The sequence below is a fragment of the Vombatus ursinus genome, unplaced genomic scaffold, assembly GCF_900497805.2.
Source record: "Vombatus ursinus unplaced genomic scaffold, bare-nosed wombat genome assembly UNPS02014786.1, whole genome shotgun sequence".
NCBI lineage: Eukaryota > Metazoa > Chordata > Mammalia > Diprotodontia > Vombatidae > Vombatus > Vombatus ursinus.
This window is the reverse complement of record NW_020954564.1, coordinates 9785419-9803882: the sequence shown is the minus strand read 5'-3', so window position 1 is coordinate 9803882 and position 18464 is coordinate 9785419. Positions and strand designations below refer to the sequence as shown.

The 18464-nt window shown below is 42.0% G+C and overlaps 1 protein-coding gene across 3 annotated transcripts in view; it reads right to left on the bottom strand.

The window, feature by feature from the left end:
• LOC114047009 (gelsolin) overlaps window positions 1-18464 on the bottom strand; it is a 70649-nt gene that overhangs the window by 18030 nt on the left and 34155 nt on the right. Inside the window, exons 1-6 of one of the 3 annotated variants that reach the window (XM_027867649.1) lie at window positions 14416-14641; window positions 12240-12444; window positions 10320-10474; window positions 3058-3219; window positions 1602-1751; window positions 583-672 (exon numbers count right to left, since the gene is read on the bottom strand). In XM_027867649.1, coding sequence (XP_027723450.1) covers window positions 583-672; window positions 1602-1751; window positions 3058-3219; window positions 10320-10474; window positions 12240-12444; window positions 14416-14544 — 891 coding nt within the window. In that variant the 5' untranslated portion in view covers window positions 14545-14641. Of the gene's footprint in view, window positions 1-582; window positions 673-1601; window positions 1752-3057; window positions 3220-10319; window positions 10475-12239; window positions 12445-14177; window positions 14217-14415; window positions 14642-18464 lie in introns of those variants that run through there. The other 2 variants (XM_027867650.1, XM_027867651.1) reach the window with 2 other exon arrangements.

Below are 18464 nucleotides of genomic sequence, written 5' to 3'. Positions count from 1 at the left end.
AAAGTCCCACAAAGAATTAGTGGCAAAGCCATGACAAGAACCCATATCCCTTGATTCTTAGAGTCTGATGTTTATTTCTCTACACTGCACTGTTTAAGCCCAGGGGTGTTCCTGATTGCCATACTCTATATTTGGAGTGGAACATCTGGCAAAAGATACAGAGGCCAAGACCTTGGTCAGGATCCAGTCTGAGAAGACTGCAAGTTGAACTAGCAGTGACTCTCCCTTGACTCCTCCCTATCCCCACAAGGCTCCACCTGCTTGGGCCACTTTTCATGCTAAGCCCACATCAGCCAGATCCCTTATCCCAGCTATTTCTCCATACCTTGTAATAATAATAACAAGATGATGTTTATACAGTTCTTAAGCTTTAGAAAGTATTTTCTATCCATGGCTTCATTTGGCCCTCACAATAACCGCAGGGAGTGGGCAGAGTTCACAGATGACAAATATGAGGCTTAGGATTAAGAAGTTAAGTGACCAACCAATGGTCACACAACTAGAAAGAAGCAGAGCCAGACTTCAAGCCCAATGACTTTGGCTCCAAATTCAGGGTTCTTTCAACTACACTATGCTGCCTACCTTGTAGAGCTTAGCAAGTCTTCGATTGGTTGCATCCTCCTTGGCAGAGTCATCCTGACCTTCAGGCAGAGTGGGCTTGGGCCCCAGGACCTAGCAGGGATGTAGAGAGGGAAATCTAAGCCTGTGGGCACAGACCAACAATGTGAGAGGCGTCCAGTCATCTGCCCCTCCAAGTGTGGATGGCCTGTGGTCCTAAGATGGAACAGCCTGAATTGGACAGAACTAAGAGAGGTGAGTACAAGATTACAAAGAAGAAGAGAGATGCAAGGAAAAAGTTCTTAACCATCAGAGCCACCCCATAGCAGATGGGACTGTCTTAGGAGGTTGGGAGTTTGATATTGCCAAAGGATTTCAAAAGGAAGCTAGGAGATCACGTGTCAGGGATAATCCTCTAAGGCCCTCGCCAACTCTGAATTTTTTTCCCCCAAAGCCTCTTTTCTCCATGGTGATCCTGGTCCCTCCCCTTGCTAGATCACAGACTGATCACAAGCAGCCACATCTCTGGATTCTTTTCTGTTTGGACATTAGACAACAAAGCCAGGCACATTAAGGGGCCATTGAGTATATACTTCACAGGGCTCTGACACACTGGTCTTGCCTTTATGAGAGGGAAAAAGCAACAGGGCCCTAAAGCACCAGACACAGCCCCAAGGCCTGGTCTCCTCGGGAAAGGAATCATTTTAGGGAGCTTGTCCCACCCTACTAGTCAAGACATCTAACTGATGTCCCCACAGAGCAGTACACCCAAAAGGTGAGACCCATAGTCCAGCATGTACCAAAACATAGGTGGGTTTCTAGTCAGTTGTCCTAAAAAAACTGCACACCTTTAGGAGAAACTATAGGAAGAAGCCAAAATGCTTAATAGAGATAGTCCCTGGGAATTTTGGTTCCTCGACAATGACACCTTTCACAGGGACATAAGCTAAAAGGCAATGTTAAACCAGCCCTCCCCAACCCCACAAGGGTAGAGTCATAACAGCTGCCTCACTATGGCTCAAATAACAAAAAGGGAGGCTCACCTGGAGCATCCTCTCAGGCTCAGCTCCCTCCTCTAAAACGTACACCTTGGCCCGGCCACTCCGCTCATTGTCTCGGATGCCCTTGGACACCTGAGTGGCCTTGAGTCGCTCAAAACTGTTGCTTCTAGTGCCACACCACTGGTAGATGTCCTGCAAGGCACAGACCAAACATATGCCTCACAATCAGATTCCCCAAACCCAGGTACAGAAGCAGGAGAAGTTAGTTGTGCCAACCTTCTCTCCACGGTCTCAAGAGCAAGAAAGCAAAACAAGTTATGTGCGAACATACACAAAGAGGTGCATGCATTCACATACCTAGGCACATCCTTATACTGTGCAAGCAGAAGGGGCACATATTATATCTGTTTTCATGAAGATATAATAGGCACTTTCAGAAAAACCTAGGAAGACTTACATGAACTGATGCAAAGTAAAATGAGCAGAAACAGGAGAACATTGTACACAGTAACAGCAATATTGTATAATGATCAACTGTGAATGAATTAGCAATTTTCAGCAATACAAAGATCCAAGACAATTCCAAAGGATTTATGATGAAAAATGCTATCCATCTCCAGAGAAAGAACTGATGGAGTCCGAATGCAGATTAGAACATACTTTTTTTACTTTCTTTATTGTTTGTTTTTGTTTCTGGTCTGTGGTTTCTTTTGCAACATGACTAATATGGAAATGTTTTGCAAGACTACACATGTAGAATCTATATCAAATTGCTTGCTTTCTCAAGGAGGGGGACCAGGAGAGGGAGGGAGATAGAGAATTTGGAAGTCAAAATTTTAAAAAAGAGATTATTAAAAAATTTTTGTTTACATGTAATTGAAAAACAAAACAAAATAAAAATTAAATATAAAAAAGATATAATAGGCATACATCTGGGTCCAAATTTGTGTGCATGTATGAGAGGAATGCTACACATCTTTGTGTATGTCTATGCACATAATGGGCATAGGTTGGTATGTGAGTGTGTGACTGAAATCCATTTAATTTATGCAGGTCTAAGCTTGTGTTTTCTGTGTTGATCTGCATTCATAGAGGGGGGGTTTTCTCACTGGGAATTCCTCATGCCAATGAAATCACAGATCTAGCCTAAGTAGTAATGATGATGGTGCTGATGATGCTAGACATACTGGTGCAAATGTTTTTCTGTATGCATATCCATGTTCCTGGGCATGCATGGGCCTGGCAGTATGCAGGTATGCTCATGCTTATACTGATGTGAATGTGTCTGGCTCTCTGCACATGTGCCTACACAGGTGGGTGAGGATGTGGTTGTGTCCCACTCATCTGCAATAAGACCAAGCTCTAGGGTGACAGGGCCATTAGAAAAAGCTAGCTGAGAGCACATGGCACTTGTGCCACAAAATACAGGTTCCTATGGAAAGGACTCAACAAGTGATGGTGATAGAGGGAGGCAGAGAGAGCTGGGGAGGACACTTACATTTCCCAAGTCAAGGATGAAGCAGTCGCCCTTGTTGAAGCTATCCCATGAAACAGGAACCTCTGTGGCCCGGGCTGTTCGGCGCCCTTTGACCTGGAACAGTCTCTGCACAACTACCTCGTTGGGAACCACGTGCTTGAAGCCAGAGGCCACACCGCCTTTCTGTAAGGTAGAAGGGAAGCAGGAAGAGCATTACTTCTAGGGTTAGCAGGGAGAAATATAGAAAGCCAAGGGGAACTGAACAGAAGAGTCTGCTGCTTCCACTGTCTTTTTTACCCCAAAATTCTCCCTTAAGAATTCTCCTTCCATCCATTATGAAATGTTAGAAATGCAATCCATCTGCCTCACTACACTTACTGATTATGCAGCCTTGGGTAAGTGACTTAAACTGGTTAAGCCTTAGTTTCCTCACTTATAAAATGGGGATAATAATACTAATTGCCTCATGGGATTTTTTTGGGGGGTGAGGAAAATAGAGGGTGAGAAGGGGAAGGAAGAAAAGAAGGAAGGAAGGAAGGAAAGAAGGAAAGAAGGGAGCATGATATAACAGAAAGGACACTAGATTTAAATTCCAAAGATCTGAGTTTGGATTCCAGCTCTGCTATTATTAACTGCAATTGACCCTTGGCCATTCACTTAACCATTCTGAGCCTTAGTTTCCTCATTTGTAAAGTGAAGATACTAATCATCACACTGTTTCCTTCATAAGGATGCAACCAAAATGCTCTATAAACTTAAGTTATTGGAACTATTAATACTGTTGTGATTTGTATTGCTACTAATAAATCCTATATATCCATATAATATGGTGAATAAAATGCTGCTCAATTTGGAGTCAGAGGACCTGGGTTGAAATTGAGGCTCTTCTATTTACTCAATCAGTTATATTATATGTGCTAAGTACTAGGGATACAAACAACAAAAATGAGAGAAGCATCGTCCTCAAGGAGTTTACATTCTAATGAAGGGATACTACATGTTCATAGACAAGTGAATACAAGATATGTATACATATACATACACACATATGTATATGTATAAAATGATAAGGTGGCTGGAACAATACTTAACGGGGAATCTGGAAAGACTTGAAGAATAGGGGATTTAAACTGAAGGGAACAAGGGGTTCCAAGAAGTAGAGATGAAGAGAGAAATTATGGGGAGAAGTTTGTGCAAAGACTTAAGGCCAGGACATTGAATGTCATATACAGAAGAAAGTAAGTAGAACACTGTGTGTGTGAAGGGGAGTAATGTGTCATCAGCCCAGAAGAATAGATAGCTAGAATTATATGAAGGACTTTCAATATCATCAGAGGAGTTTGTATTTGATCCTGATTTGTAATCAGGAGCCACTGGAGGGGAAAGGAGGGTTAGATCCAAATTTCCATCATGCCAACATAATATTTTATCTTTTTGTCTCTTCTTTCTCACTCCTCCTAAACCTACTTTTCATTCTCTCCACAATCTCCAATCCCTTCGTTCCTCAGTAGTATCCTAGGTCATAATCCCTTCTCTGGCCACACTTTCCTCTCTTCCCTTAGTGAACCAGTCAATGCCTCACCAACTTTTACTCTTGAATGCCTTGTTTCCTCGGCTTATCATTAATCACACCTGGCCAAACCAAAACCTTAGATTACTACCACTATCCGCCTCCTTTATTCTTACTCATATGCTACTGAACAGAACTGCAGGAAACTACAAAATTGTTCTGAGTAGGCCCACTGCAAATTTGTTAGCTAATATCAACTGCCACAAGGCAATCTTACTACTCTACCCCAAATGAATCCTACTCACCAGAGCTGCTGTTCCCAATCTTCTCTTCTCTCCTCAATCCTCCCATAGTATCTCCTTTCCCAATCCCCTCATCCAAGGACCCCATCTCATACTTCACTTTAAAAATTGAAAACATTCAGTGAGAGCTCCCTTTTTTCTTCCTCATCTTACATCTCTTCACTTTTTCCTTCATTCTCTGATAAGAAGATGGTCCTTCTACTTGCCAAGGCCAACTCCTTTTCATGTACCCATGATCCCATTCCTTTCCATCTTTCTTAGTAGGTTGCCACTCCCTATCATCCCCACTAACTAATCTTCAATCTCTCCCAATCCATTGGTTCCTTCCTTGCTGCCCATAAACATGCCCATCTTTTTCCCATCCTTAAAAACCCTCATTATAGCCTGCCATGACTACCAGTTATCATTCTTTATCTTTCCTTCTCTTTTCAACTAAACTGAAAAATGAAGTTCAACTCATCTACATTTGGTGCCTCCACTCCCTTTCCCCTCACTCTCTTCTAAACCCTCTGTAATCTGGCATCCAATTTTATCATTCAATTGAAACGGCTCTCTCCAAAGTTACCAATAATCTCAATTGCCCAATCTAATGGGTTTTTTTTTTAATCTTTATCCTTAAAAAACAAAAACCTCTCTTCAGCATTTGAGACTATTGTTCTTTCCTCTTGGATACTCTGTATTTTCAAGACTCAGCTGTCTCTTGATTCTCCCTCCACCTGATTGTTCCTTCATAGTCTTCATACATCTTCATCTATGCCACACCCACTGACTGTAGGTATCCTTCTTTTCTCTGTACTCTCTCTTAGTGATCTCATCAGCTTCCGATGGATGTAATTATCTCTATGTAGATGATTCCCAGAACTATTTATCCAACTTGTTTCTACAGTATCTCTTGCATGTATCCCCTCATCACCCAATCAACTACAACCTTAGCCCACACCCTCATAACATCTTGCCTGGACTACTACAATAATTTTTCAATTGGACTCCTTGCTTCAAATCTCTCCCTAATCCAATCTATCCTACACACAGCTTCAGAATTAATTTTCTAACTATGTTACACTCTCTCCTCAATAAATTCCAATGATATTACCTCTATATCAAATATAGATGAAATAAAGCTCTTCTGTTTGTCATTTAAAGCTCTTTGCAACCTGACTCCTTCCTGGCTTTCTATTATTTTAACACATCATCCCCCTCTACATATTCTACGGTCCAGCCACTCTGGCCAACTTGTTATTTGTCACACACGACACTCCATTTCCTAACTCCCTTTCTTTATACTGACTGTCCCCCATACCTGGAATGCTCTCTCCCCTGACTTCCAACTCACAGAATCCATGGCTTCCTTTAAAACTCAGCTGAAGAACCACTTCCACTAAGGGGCATTTCACCGGCCCTCCCCACCCTTGCCAAGTGCTAGTCCCATTCCCTCTAAGGTTACTTTGTATCTACTCTGCATATATCCTGAATGTATCTATTTATGCTTACATTGTCTCCTTCATTAGAATGTAAGATCCTTGAGGAAAAACCGCTGGTTTTGCTTTTTCTTTCTATCTTTAGCCCTTAGCACAGTGCCTGGCACATCAAAAATAATTAATAAAAACCTGTTGATTGATATCTGGGCTTCAGTTTCCTCTTCTGCAAAATGAGGGTATTGATCTAGAGGAATTCTTAGGATCTCTCAAACTCTAATATTCTATATACCAAGCAAGGTTCCTTTCCACTCTAACATTTGATTTTCTATGTCGTATCACCTTACATTCTAAGTTCCCTTCCAGTTCTAACACTCTATGTTCTAAGGTCCCTCTCAGGTCTGCAGTCATTTGTTGAACAGGAGGTTATTAAATTAAAAACTAACTATGTGCAAGATATAGTGCTAAGTGCTAGAGAGAAAAGAGGAAAAAAATAACTCATGATCTCAAGGAGTTCACATTCCATTGATCAGGAATATGACATGTATACAGACAAAGATAATTAAAAAGTAGTCTGTGGTGGGTGCAAAGGAGAGATCCAGAAAAAATTGTTCTAAGAATATAGAGGGGAAGAGAGATCATTTGGGAGAGAGAGAGAATTAGGGAAGATTGTGTGGAAGAGGTGATGAGCTGAGCTCTTGAAGGAAGAGATTAATTCCAAAATGCAGAGGTGATAAAGGAGTGCATCATGGCCATGGCTTCCCCCAATCCAATGCACCAAGGCAAGAAACAACATGTTGATTTCAGGAACCAGCCAGTAAGACCAGCTTGGCTGGAACCAAACGTGTGAGAAAGGCAAGGTAAAATTAGGCTGGAATAATAGGTTGGAGCCAGCTTGTGAGACTGGGAAGGGCCTTAAAGGTCAAGCTTTATCCTACAGGCAACTTGGAGACAATAAAAGTTTTCTTGGCAACTCTAGATTTCTATGATTCTGTTTCTACATGGCTTAACGGCATCTTTCTCTCCCCCCTCCCTGTAGCCCAGACCAGGATACAATTGCCTCCCTTCTGTTTGTATGCAGCTCCGTGGAGCCTTTCAGAGAGGCAAGTCTTGCATCAAGTCTTGCATAATACTCTGCTCCTTCGGGATCTATAATTTATGAAGGAATCCAGCCCGGTGCCTTTTCCTACTATTGCTAGGAGAACTAAGTGACTTAAGAAGGCTTGCAAATAGCAGAAAATACAGCTCCATTTTGACCACTGCCTCCCTTGAGATGCAGGAGAAAGAGTACAGGAAGTGGGACCAGAAGATCAGAAGTCTTAACTATCATACTAACCAGCTATGTAACTTGGGGCAAGTCACTTCCACCTCCACCTCTGTGAACCTCAGTTACCTCATCTATAAAATGGTAATAATAATATGCTATCCAGTCTCACAAGTTTGTATAGAATGGATGTGGAGTGTTTGGTAGCTAAAACATTACTTTAAAGTGTAACAATTGTTTTTTCATTAAAAAAAATTAAAAAAAAAAACCCCAGACCATTTCCTAGTTCAGACTCCTCATATAATTAATAATACGTAGAATAGGGGCAGCTAGGTGGCGCAGTGGATAGAGTACCGGCCCTGGATTCAGGAGGACCTGAGTTCAAATCCGGCCTCAGACACATAACACTTACTAGCTGAGTGACCCTGGGGAAGTCACTTAATCCTATTGCCCCGCCCCCCCCAAAATAATAATATCTAGAATTTTTTCCACATCTAGGTTCTTATATTTAAGAGCAAGAAAGAACTTCAAAGCTCATTTAGTTCAAACCCTTCATTTTGAAGATGTGAAATCAAGGCCCATAAAGGTTAAGTGACTTGACCAAGGTAACATAGGAAGTAAGTAGAAGATCCAGGATTGGAAACCCCGAATCTTTCTGTTGTGCCACCATACCTCGATCTATCTTGATGACAGGTAATTTGATTAGCTATTATTCTCCTCATTTGACAGCTCTAGACACTAAAGCCCAGAACTGAGTGACTTACCTAAAGGTCACACAGCTAGCTTCTTTCTTGATTACCTCAGATCTCCTGATTTCTAGTTCACTGCCTTTTCTACTATGTTATCTCCAGATTTTCACTCTCCCTTTTGGATTCCAATTATGCCACTGTAGTTTGGGACTACAGATTTTTCTTCACTCAAGGTCTTCAGGCAGAAACTGGATGACTGACTTCTTGACATGTATGTCGTGGAGAAAATTACTGCCCAGGTAGGCAATGGATTTATCAGTCTCTGATATACTTTCAACCTTTGAGATTCTATTTGATTTCAAATGCCTTCATATTTCTGATGCCTAGTGTATATCAGATGTTTAATAAATGTTTGTTGAAATGGATTCTGCCCTCTGGAGCCAACATGAACAAATCTGCTTCTCCTTCTACATGGTACCTTTTCAGACCTGTAAATACCATGATCATATCTCCTCTAAATCTTTCCTTCTCTAAGCTAAATATGCTCGCTTTCTTCAACCCAGTGATATTTGACAACAAACATTTCTTAATCTTAGGTTAATTCTAATAAATAGCACATTATAAAAAACAAATTCTAATAAATAAAATATCATGTTATGTATTGATAAATGTTATTTATCTTTGATGATATAATATGGAATCCCCTATCTATCTTCATATAACATGGTTTCCAGATTCATAGCATGTTAAAGTTGGAAAGTATTATCTACAACAGAAATATCAAACTTGCTGCCCATAGTATGGCCAGAACCAGATTAAAATGTAATTGGGAAATGTTCGACAACATGAATGAAATTACAATTCAACATGAAAAATATTAATTTGTGGTTTTTGAAGGCAATATGTGGTCCACAGCAATCCATTTCTATTTAACACCACTGACCTAGGCCAAAACTTTCCATTTTACAGATCAGGAATCAGGCCCAGGGAGGGGAAGTGATTTGAACAAGATTATAAAGCTAGGAAGTCACAGAGCCAAGACCCAAGTTCAAGTCTCACACCTATGAATTCCTATCTGTAAAGTACAATAAGGCTTTTATGCCAATTTCCCAACGCTCTGCCCCTCCCAGAAGCATCATGGGAAAACACACCCAATTCTTTGTGATCACCCACATAATAATCCCTTGTTTCTTCAGAAGTTTTGAGGCCTTTCCTATCCATCATCTCATCTGATCCTCACAAAAGCCCTTTAAGGTAAGCAAGGCAGAGATGATCAACCTCATTTGTCAGATGATGCTGAGTGAGGTGAAGTCATTTATCTAAAGTTATCTAAGTGCTGGAAACTCTGGCTTCCAGATTCCTAGGCCAGTGCTATCCCCACTACACCCTCAGTCTCCACCACCCCCACCCCTTCCACATAATGAAAAATCCAGGCCTCTGGTCTCATTCAGGAGGGTTATTCAATCCCAGCTGTGGGAATGAGCTAAGCCAAAGGAAGGATCAGTCTGGAGCCTGGGAGACCCAGACCCTGGGTCAAGTTCAGTTCAAGTTTCCTTCTTTTAAAAGAAATAAGAACACAACATAGTTGCCTGTTGCTAAGGAGAAGATTCATCCAAAATCAGAGGTTCTCCAGGGGCTCTTGGGTAACAAGAAACTCTTTGTGAGTGAGATCTTGAGAAATAATGTGTAAATGAATCAGAATCAGGGTCAGGTTCCCCTCAGAGACACTAAAAGTGGTTTGCTCATATTTAACAGTTCACCGGCCCTGGGCCAGCCATCCCCTTGGCCAAGACCAAGTTTATGTGAGGCTAAGTTTCTCTCAAATCCCCCAGACAGAAACAGCCAACAATTATCTATGACCTGGAAAAGCCCATTTCCACCTTCTCCTTTCCCTGACAATATCTTGCGGGGGATGGAGCCATAGGCACCCTAAATCCTAGAATATTAGAGCAAGATTGGACCACAGAATACAGATTATTGAAGCTTCAAGGGACTTGAGAGATCCACTTCCTCATTTTCCTGATAAGGAAAATGTCCGCTAATTACTGGCAAATAATTCTGACAGTTGGGAAGAGGATGTTTCTAATCCTGAGCAATGTATACCTTGTACTTGATGCCAGATTTGAAGTAGCCAAGGAAGGTTGAAGACTCATAGCCCTGGACCTCCCGGTGCTGAATGGCTTTTCCATTCAGGTAGTCATCCATCTGTACGGTGAAAATGGCAGCAGCTCCACTCTCATCCTGAGTACACTCATTCCCTGGGAAGGGGGAGAAGCACAGTTATTATTAGCTTGGCATAAACTAGCTGTAATGTTGGGTCAATCGTTGCTCTTTCTAGAATCAATTACCAGTCAACAAACATTTATTAAGTGCCTACTGTATGCTGGCCACTATTCAAATTTCAGGAATCAGGAAAGAACCATAACACATGAAGTCTTTGAAATGAATGACTATTATAATCTCTTTCAGTTATTCCCACCAGGATACTCAGGCCAAAGCTTCCAAGGTCCCCAGAAACAATGTTCCTTGACAATGAACTGATGCATATGGGAAGACAGAGATCTCTTACATTTGTGGAGCCCTGGATACCATGCAGAAATGCCTTCCCAGTGATTTATAGGTCTAGAGCTGAGCACCAAAAACGCTATCTAGTCCAAACCCCTCATTTTACAGATGAGGAAACTAAAGTTCAGGGAGGTTAAGTGACAGACAACTAGGTGATGAACTGGATAGAGCTCTGGATCTAGAATCTGGAAGACCTGAGTTCTTATAAGCTATGTGACCCAAGCAACTCATTTACCCTCTGTCTGCCTTAGTTTCCTCATCTGTAAAACTAGGATTAAAAGCAGTACTGTGAGGATAAAATGAGTTACTATTTGTAAAGCTCTTTGTAAATTTTAAAGTGCTATATATAAATACTAGCTATAATTATAGCCCAAGGTCGCATAGGTGTCAAAGGTGGAACTTGAACCCAGGTCTTCTGGACGCCAGGGTTGGCTCTTCACTACACTATGCTACCCCTTGCTCACCTCCTTAGAGCCTCTATTTGAATCACATTAGAATGTAAGCTCCTTGTGAATAGGGATTGATTCATTCTTTGTGTTTATATTTCCAGCAATAAGTGCTTGTTGATTGATTAATTGATTGATTACTCACTAAGTCCTTGGAAAATGGCCAGGAAGGGATGAATATCCTGATTTTAGAGATGGGGAAATAGAGGCTCAGAGAGGAGAGTGGTCATAGAGGTGATAAGGGTCAAGGCTGAGATTCAAACCCAAATCTAACAGGGCCTGAGAGGTCCCTAAGACTACAACACAATAAATTTGGGTTCAGAAGATGACAGCTGCTATTCCCTAGCATCCCTACTCTGGACTCAAAATGGTCATGTCTATGTATCAGTTTTATATTTAACAAATGTTTATTGAGTGAGTGACTGTTAGGGAATAATCTCTTTAAAGGTCCCTGTGCTAATTTCACTATCACACAATCCCCCCCCCTCACCCCCCACCCCCAGGCCTGTTCCCCAGGTCACAGGTTCCATGCTTCATCGCCACCTGTGCCCTTCCTTCTCTATATACTGATTACCACTCTAATTACTATAGTGAATTATTGATGATAATGAGACTTTGCCTCTGATAAAGGTGCCAGAATTTCCTGTTGATGGCACTCACACTAAAGACTGGGAGGGAGATTTATTCTGTGTCTTATTTTTACTACTCCCCTTTTTAAAACTGCATTTTAAAATTGGATAGGTTTTGACATCAGAAATGAAAGGGACTTTAAAATGAATGTTAGAACATAGAAGATTAGGTTATTTAGAACATAGAATGTTGTTGTTAGGATGTTAGGGTTGGCAAAGACCTTAGAGGTTTTTAATCTGAATCTCTAGCCCACATAGAAATCCCCCTCCTATGTTATCCTTGACAACATCTGGTTATTCAGTCCCTGCACAGTAGGTGCTCAGCTCAGGGATGGGGGGAGGGAAGGAGAAGGGGAAGGGTTCGGGGAACGCCAGCTCCTTACCCAGCCAGAAGTGGAGGTCGTACTGCAGGGATCCATCTCTTCGTTTGACGGTGTTCAGGATTAAATATGCATCACCAGTGAAGAAGTCCCCATACAGGTTCTTGGGTACTGGTACTAAGTCAAACTGCTCCACCCTCCAGATCTGCAGGCCAGGCTCCTTCCCTGCCTTCAGGAACTCTGCATGTTCCACCACCATACTGACTGGCTGGGGAGAGAAAAGGATGAAGAGAGTTAATGAAGAAGTATCACAAAGGGGTGAATTCAGAAAAAGTCCTTGAGTTCCAGGACCAGAACCAATTTCAAATGAAGATAGAATGGTCTCCCACAGTGGAAAACTAAGATCTCAAAAAGGACTCAAAGAGAAACATCTAATCTTTTGCAGTCTGCAACCATTATCCTGGGAAGATGTGGGATTTCTGTAGCGCATTTCTACAAAGAATACCGGGATGAGAATCAGGAAATGTGGACTCTATCCCTGACTCTGCCACTAACTAGTTTTGTACAAGTGACTTCCTTTTTTCTGGGCCTCAATTTCCTCATCAGTAAAATAAGGAGGTTGGGCTAGTATCCCTTTTAGCTCTAACATTCTCCGATCTGTGTTCTAATATTCTAGTTCTAAGACCTTATCCAGCTCAAACTTTAATTTTTTGATTCACATCATTCTCTACCCCACATGGAAGGCTCCCAGAATCCTGTCTCGACCTTGTCGAGGTCCTTTTTGACCTCTCTCTTTCAGAATCCTTCCTCCATTTTCCTTCCTTCTTGATCCTCCACTGACTTTCCCAGTTTTCCTCTTCTGATACCAAGCAATTCCTGTTTGCTTGAACTCTGAACTCTTAAGGTAGCAATGAGGCACAAAGGCAGAAAATTGAATTATGTAGCAGTTAAAACCCAGTGCCTTCAGCTAGGGAACCCACCATCATTCTCCCCTTTACTCTGGGACCTCTGATTTACTTTCCTAAATATTTAGGAGATAGAACTTATAACTGAATGAGATTTCCCTTCTTCCTTTTTGGTGGAGCTTTTTAAAGACAAACAAACAAGCATTCTAAAGTCTGGCCCCAAATGCATCATGATATTTTAAAGAGCATTGGACTAGGAGTGAAGAGACCTAGGTTCTGTATACAGCTCTGCTACTAAATAGTTGAGGGACCTAGATAAGTTACCTCACATTTCTGAGGCTGTTTTCTCATTGTAAAAGGAGGGGGTTGGAACGAGGTTGCTTTCAGCCCCATCGTTGTATGTTTTAACATCCTCCATTCTAAGATTCTTTTGGGGTCTAACATTCCTACATTCTAAGGGCCCTTCCAGCCTTAATAGTCTCTGTTTTTGAAGGTCCCTTTCTGTTCTAAAATCCTAGTCCCGAAAACAGCTGCCTTTCTTTCATCATTTTCTCCAGAATCTAGGTATCCTGGATTGGCCAGTGCAAATTTTTAAAGCATAGCCTTTCGCAAACCCCACAGACAACGACTTGAAGAGACCATCCAGACTGTGCTTGTTTTCCGCCACAGCCTTGCCCCCCTCCCCCCCCACCTCCTTCACACACCACCAGGACAAATTCCGAACTTTAAGCTCTACACTGTCCCTCCCCGAACTACCCACCCACACCCCAGCAGCAAACTGCCTGATCCTGTTTGCAAAATTCAGAGGACAAATACAGGCCAGCCCCGAAATCAATAGAAATCGATCGGTGGCTCTGCTGGGGTGGGGTCCATCCCATTGCTGGATACAAGAGGGAGAGAAAACTTTTTGCATGCACCCATTCACTCTGCCCCCAGGAAGAAAGAAGATTGCGGCAGGTGAGCAGTTGGTTATGCTGAAGAAGGCAGAAGAGCACTTCCAAAGGCGATGCTGTCGATTAGTAAATATTCCAGTATAACAGCCAAAGGGAGAGAAAGAGGGGTCCAGCTTGAAACCGCGACCGGAAATCATACTTACAAAGCAACAGAATAGTTTTTCCATTATAGACCTTAATTATGCCCCTTTTCCTAGCGTTGTATCTGAAAAAACTTATAATAGAGAGTTAAATGGGGTTGTTTAGGGCAGGAAGCTCACAGCCCCGGCCTCCCCCCTTCTCCCTCTGTCCCTGCCTCCCCCCCCCCCCCCCGGGCGGCGCAAATCCATCCCCCCTCTAGCGGACTGGGAAGAGCGGGGGACGCCGGCGCCAGGCACTCACCCCCGCGGACAGCGCCACGGTGGCTGTAAGCAGAGAGACCAGTGAGCCCGGGGTGAAGGCGGCATGCCCGCAGCCTGCCCGCAACAGAAGGCAGCCCAGAGTCGCCAGCACCAGAAAGCCGCGGGCCATGTCGGTGCCCAGGCTCCGAGGACAGCGAGGAGAGGCTTAGCCGAGAAGACGGGGAGAAGGTTGGCTGCGTCCTTCTCCCACCAGCAGCAGGGCCAGTATATAAGATGGCCCGGCCCGCCCAGCCACAGTAGGGACCCGCCCCAGCTCCTCACGTGAGTCCAGACCCAAAGCAGCCACCTGGCTCTGGACCCAGGGCCCTCCTCAATCTAGCCTTCCTGTCCCAGCCCTGGGCCTTTCATGGAGTATGGGGCAAAATCACTGGGAGGTGATGGGGGAGGGAGGGAGATGTTCAGATTGACCCATGAAGGGACTCGAAGGGTCCTTCAGTGAAAGAGACCAGGACCCACCACCCCATTCTTAGGATCATAGAATTTAAAGATGAAAGAGACCTTAGTAATCATGGAATCCAAACCCCTCATTTTGCCCAGAAAGAAACTGAGTCCCAAAGAGGGAAAGTGACTTATCCAAGGCCCCGAAGTTAGAATATGGCAGTTCATATTTGAATCAGGTCTTCTGACTCTAAATTCAATGCTCTTTCTAAGTGAATGCCACTTACATCTCTTACTTCCCTCAACCTCATGCATGAGCACAGCCCATGTCTGTATGGCCATTTGCTAGGTTACAATGCACTTTACCTACATTGTATCCTCACAGCATCCTTGTGAAGGTAACAAGGCAGGGATTGTTCCCTCCATTTTGCAGACACTGATAATAGTAATGTTGTCCACATTTCTATAGCACTTTAAGGTTGTTTTTCCTTTCTTTACAAAACTGTGAGGTAGGGCACACAAATGTCATTACTCACATTTTGCAGATAAGGAAAACTGAGGAAGCTTAGGGGAAGCGATTTGTCCAAAGTCATCTGGTAAATTGTAGAAACTGATCTTTGGACTACGAAGTCCAAGGCTCTTTCCATTAGCAACCTCTAATAATAATCTTCTGCATGTGCATTTATAGCCCTTCACAGTTTACAAAATGTTCTCACATGCCTTTGCTCCTATCAACAACCCTCCGAAAAAGTGTATAATGCAAGTGATTTGCAGTCAAAAAGCCAAGGTATCAGTCCCAGTTGGACTACCTCCTACTGCCACAAAACTATCTGTATGACTTCAGTCAAGTCATTTAATATCTCTAGACCTCATTTCCTTCATCTGAAGAATGGAGAGAGAAGAGGAGGATTGAGAATTGGACTGTGATAACGTTGCCTGGAATGGAGTAAATTTTTAGTAAATGTTTGTTGATTGATTGACATCAGAGACATTTAACCCAACACTCTAAATATACAGTGACACCGATGGTGACAATATGGTACAGAGAAATAAAAGTGACTTGTCCAAGATCACACAGGTAGCAAGTAACAGAGTTAGGATATGAACCCAATTATTCTGATTTAATCCATTTATCCTATTTAATCCATTGATCCTATGCACCATCACCTCAGTCTTATCCAGGAGCCTGCCCCTTCAACTATCCCTTCTTTTTCTCTAATTTTCTTTTTTTAATCCTAATTCTATTAATTTATTTTGTTTATGCATTGCTATAATTTCTAAATCCATCCCTTCTCCTCTCCTTTTTCTTCCCAGAAAGCCATTCTTTATTTTAAAAAAAGATTTTAAAAAAGGAAAAATAAATGCCAGTTCTGCAAAAACCAACCAATGCAATAATTATCAATATACCACACCTATAGTCTCCCACCTCTGCAAAAGAGGTAGGGTCTTGCACTAATTTTCAATCTCTTTTTATCTACTGAATCTTTCCCTGCTGCTTTACATATGACCAACTCACTTCCATTCTTAAAAAACCCTTAGATGATTCTATAGTTGCCTCAAGCTACTTTCCTATATCTATTTTTCCTTTCACAGCCAAACAGAAAAAGCACTTTATATTCCATGCATCTATTTTCTCATTTCACACTCATTTCTCAACCCTTTTGACCTGGCTTTCAATCTGATCATTCACCTAAAACTGCTCTCTCCAACAATCCCTTAACTGTCAAATCAGATGGTGTTTTCTCAGTTCTTGTCACTTTTTTGACCTCTAAAGCATTTGACACTGTTGGCCAGCCCTTTTTCCTAGACATCTTCTCCTCCCTGCGTTTTTATCACACTTGTCTCTCATTTTCCCTCCTTCCTGTCTAGCATCTCCTTCTCAGTATCCTTTATAGATCATCATTCTTAACCCATCCCTATGTGTGGGTATGGAGTACTCAGAGTTCTGTCCTGGGCTCTTTTTTTCTTCTATCTACAAATTTTCTCTAGGTGATCTCATCAACTAGCACAGGTTTAACTATCAGTTCCATACAAATGACATACAGACTTGTCTTCACAGGCCCTGTCTGTCTCCTAAATCATTCTTACTTCATCCAGTGCTTATTGGACATCTCCAAATGAGTGTGCCACGAACATCTCAAGCTCAGTGGGTCCAAAACAAACTCATTGTCTCTCTGTCCCACCTTCAAAAAACAAAACATCTCTTCCCAACTTCACTACTTTTTGGAGGGGACCACCATTCTTCTAGTCATCCATTTTCACAACCTCAGAATCATCCTTGACCTTTCCCTCACCCTTGACATTCAAACAGTTGTCCCTCTTGTGAATTCTGCCTCAGTAATCTCTCTCACATCCATCCCCTTCTCTTTGCTTACATGGCCACCATTCTAGTTTTTCTCTTGTCTGGATTATTGTAATAGCCACCTAATTAATTTTCCTGTCTCCAGTATCTCTTTTCTCTAATACATCCTCCACCCGTTTGCCAAAGTGATATTTCTTTTTGCTTTTTGAATATTTTATTTTTCCAGTAACATATAAAAATAATTTTTAACATTTGTTTTTTAAAATTTTGAACTCCAAATACTTTCCCTTCCTTCATCCCTTCCCCCTCTTTGAGAAGCCAAGTAATTTGATATAGGTTATACATGTGCAGTCATGCAAAACATATTTCCATATCAGGCACATTGCAAAAGAAAACACAAACAAAAAAAAAAACCCATCACACACACACAAGGAAAAAAGTATGCTTCAATTTGTATTCAGACTCCATCAGTTCTTTCTCTGGAGGTGGATGGCATGTTTCATCATGAGTCCTTCAGAATTGCCCTGGATCATTGTATTGCTGAGAATAGCTAAGTAATTCACAGTTGATGATCCTACAATATTGCTGTTACTGTGTACGATGTTCTCCTGGTTCTGCTCACTCAAAGTGACATTCCTATGCACAGGTCACTCACCTACTCTAGAAGTTCCAGCGGCTCCCAATAGCCTCGAGAACAAAATGCAAACTCCCCTGGCTTTTAAAATCCTTCATAATCTGGCTCTTGCTTAACTTTCCAGGCATGTAGTATATTGCTCCCCCTCACACACCTTATGCTTCAAACAGAACGGCCGATTTGCTATTGTCCACATAGGACATTCCATTGTTGGACCTGACTTTATAAGAACTAGAATCCATTTCTTCCTCACCTCAGCCTCATAGAATCCCTAGTTTCCTTCAAAACTCAGCTCAAGTACCACCTTCTACAATAAAATTATCCTTATTCCTTACCCCAATTCCAGCTAGTATCCTCTCATCAGAAATCACTTTGTATATTCTTTGAATTGCCTACATGCATGCTGTTTCCCTCTAAAAGAATGCTTCATGTTTGTTTTTGTATTTAATGTCTAGCACTGTGATTGGCACATAGTAGGTACTTAATAAATGCTTATTAAATTTAATGGTCTCCCCCAGCTCTAGATTTATGCACCTATGAATTCTGTTATGTATTAGATCTTTATTTCTCTCTTTGATTTCCCTGGGGCACAAGCCCACTTTCAGGGTCAAAGACTAATGAACAACAGTTTACCCCCTTTTCTTGCAAAATTCCAAACTTGTATCTAGAATGGTTGGACTCAAGTGCTCTATTTGTTGATGAATTCAAGCATTGG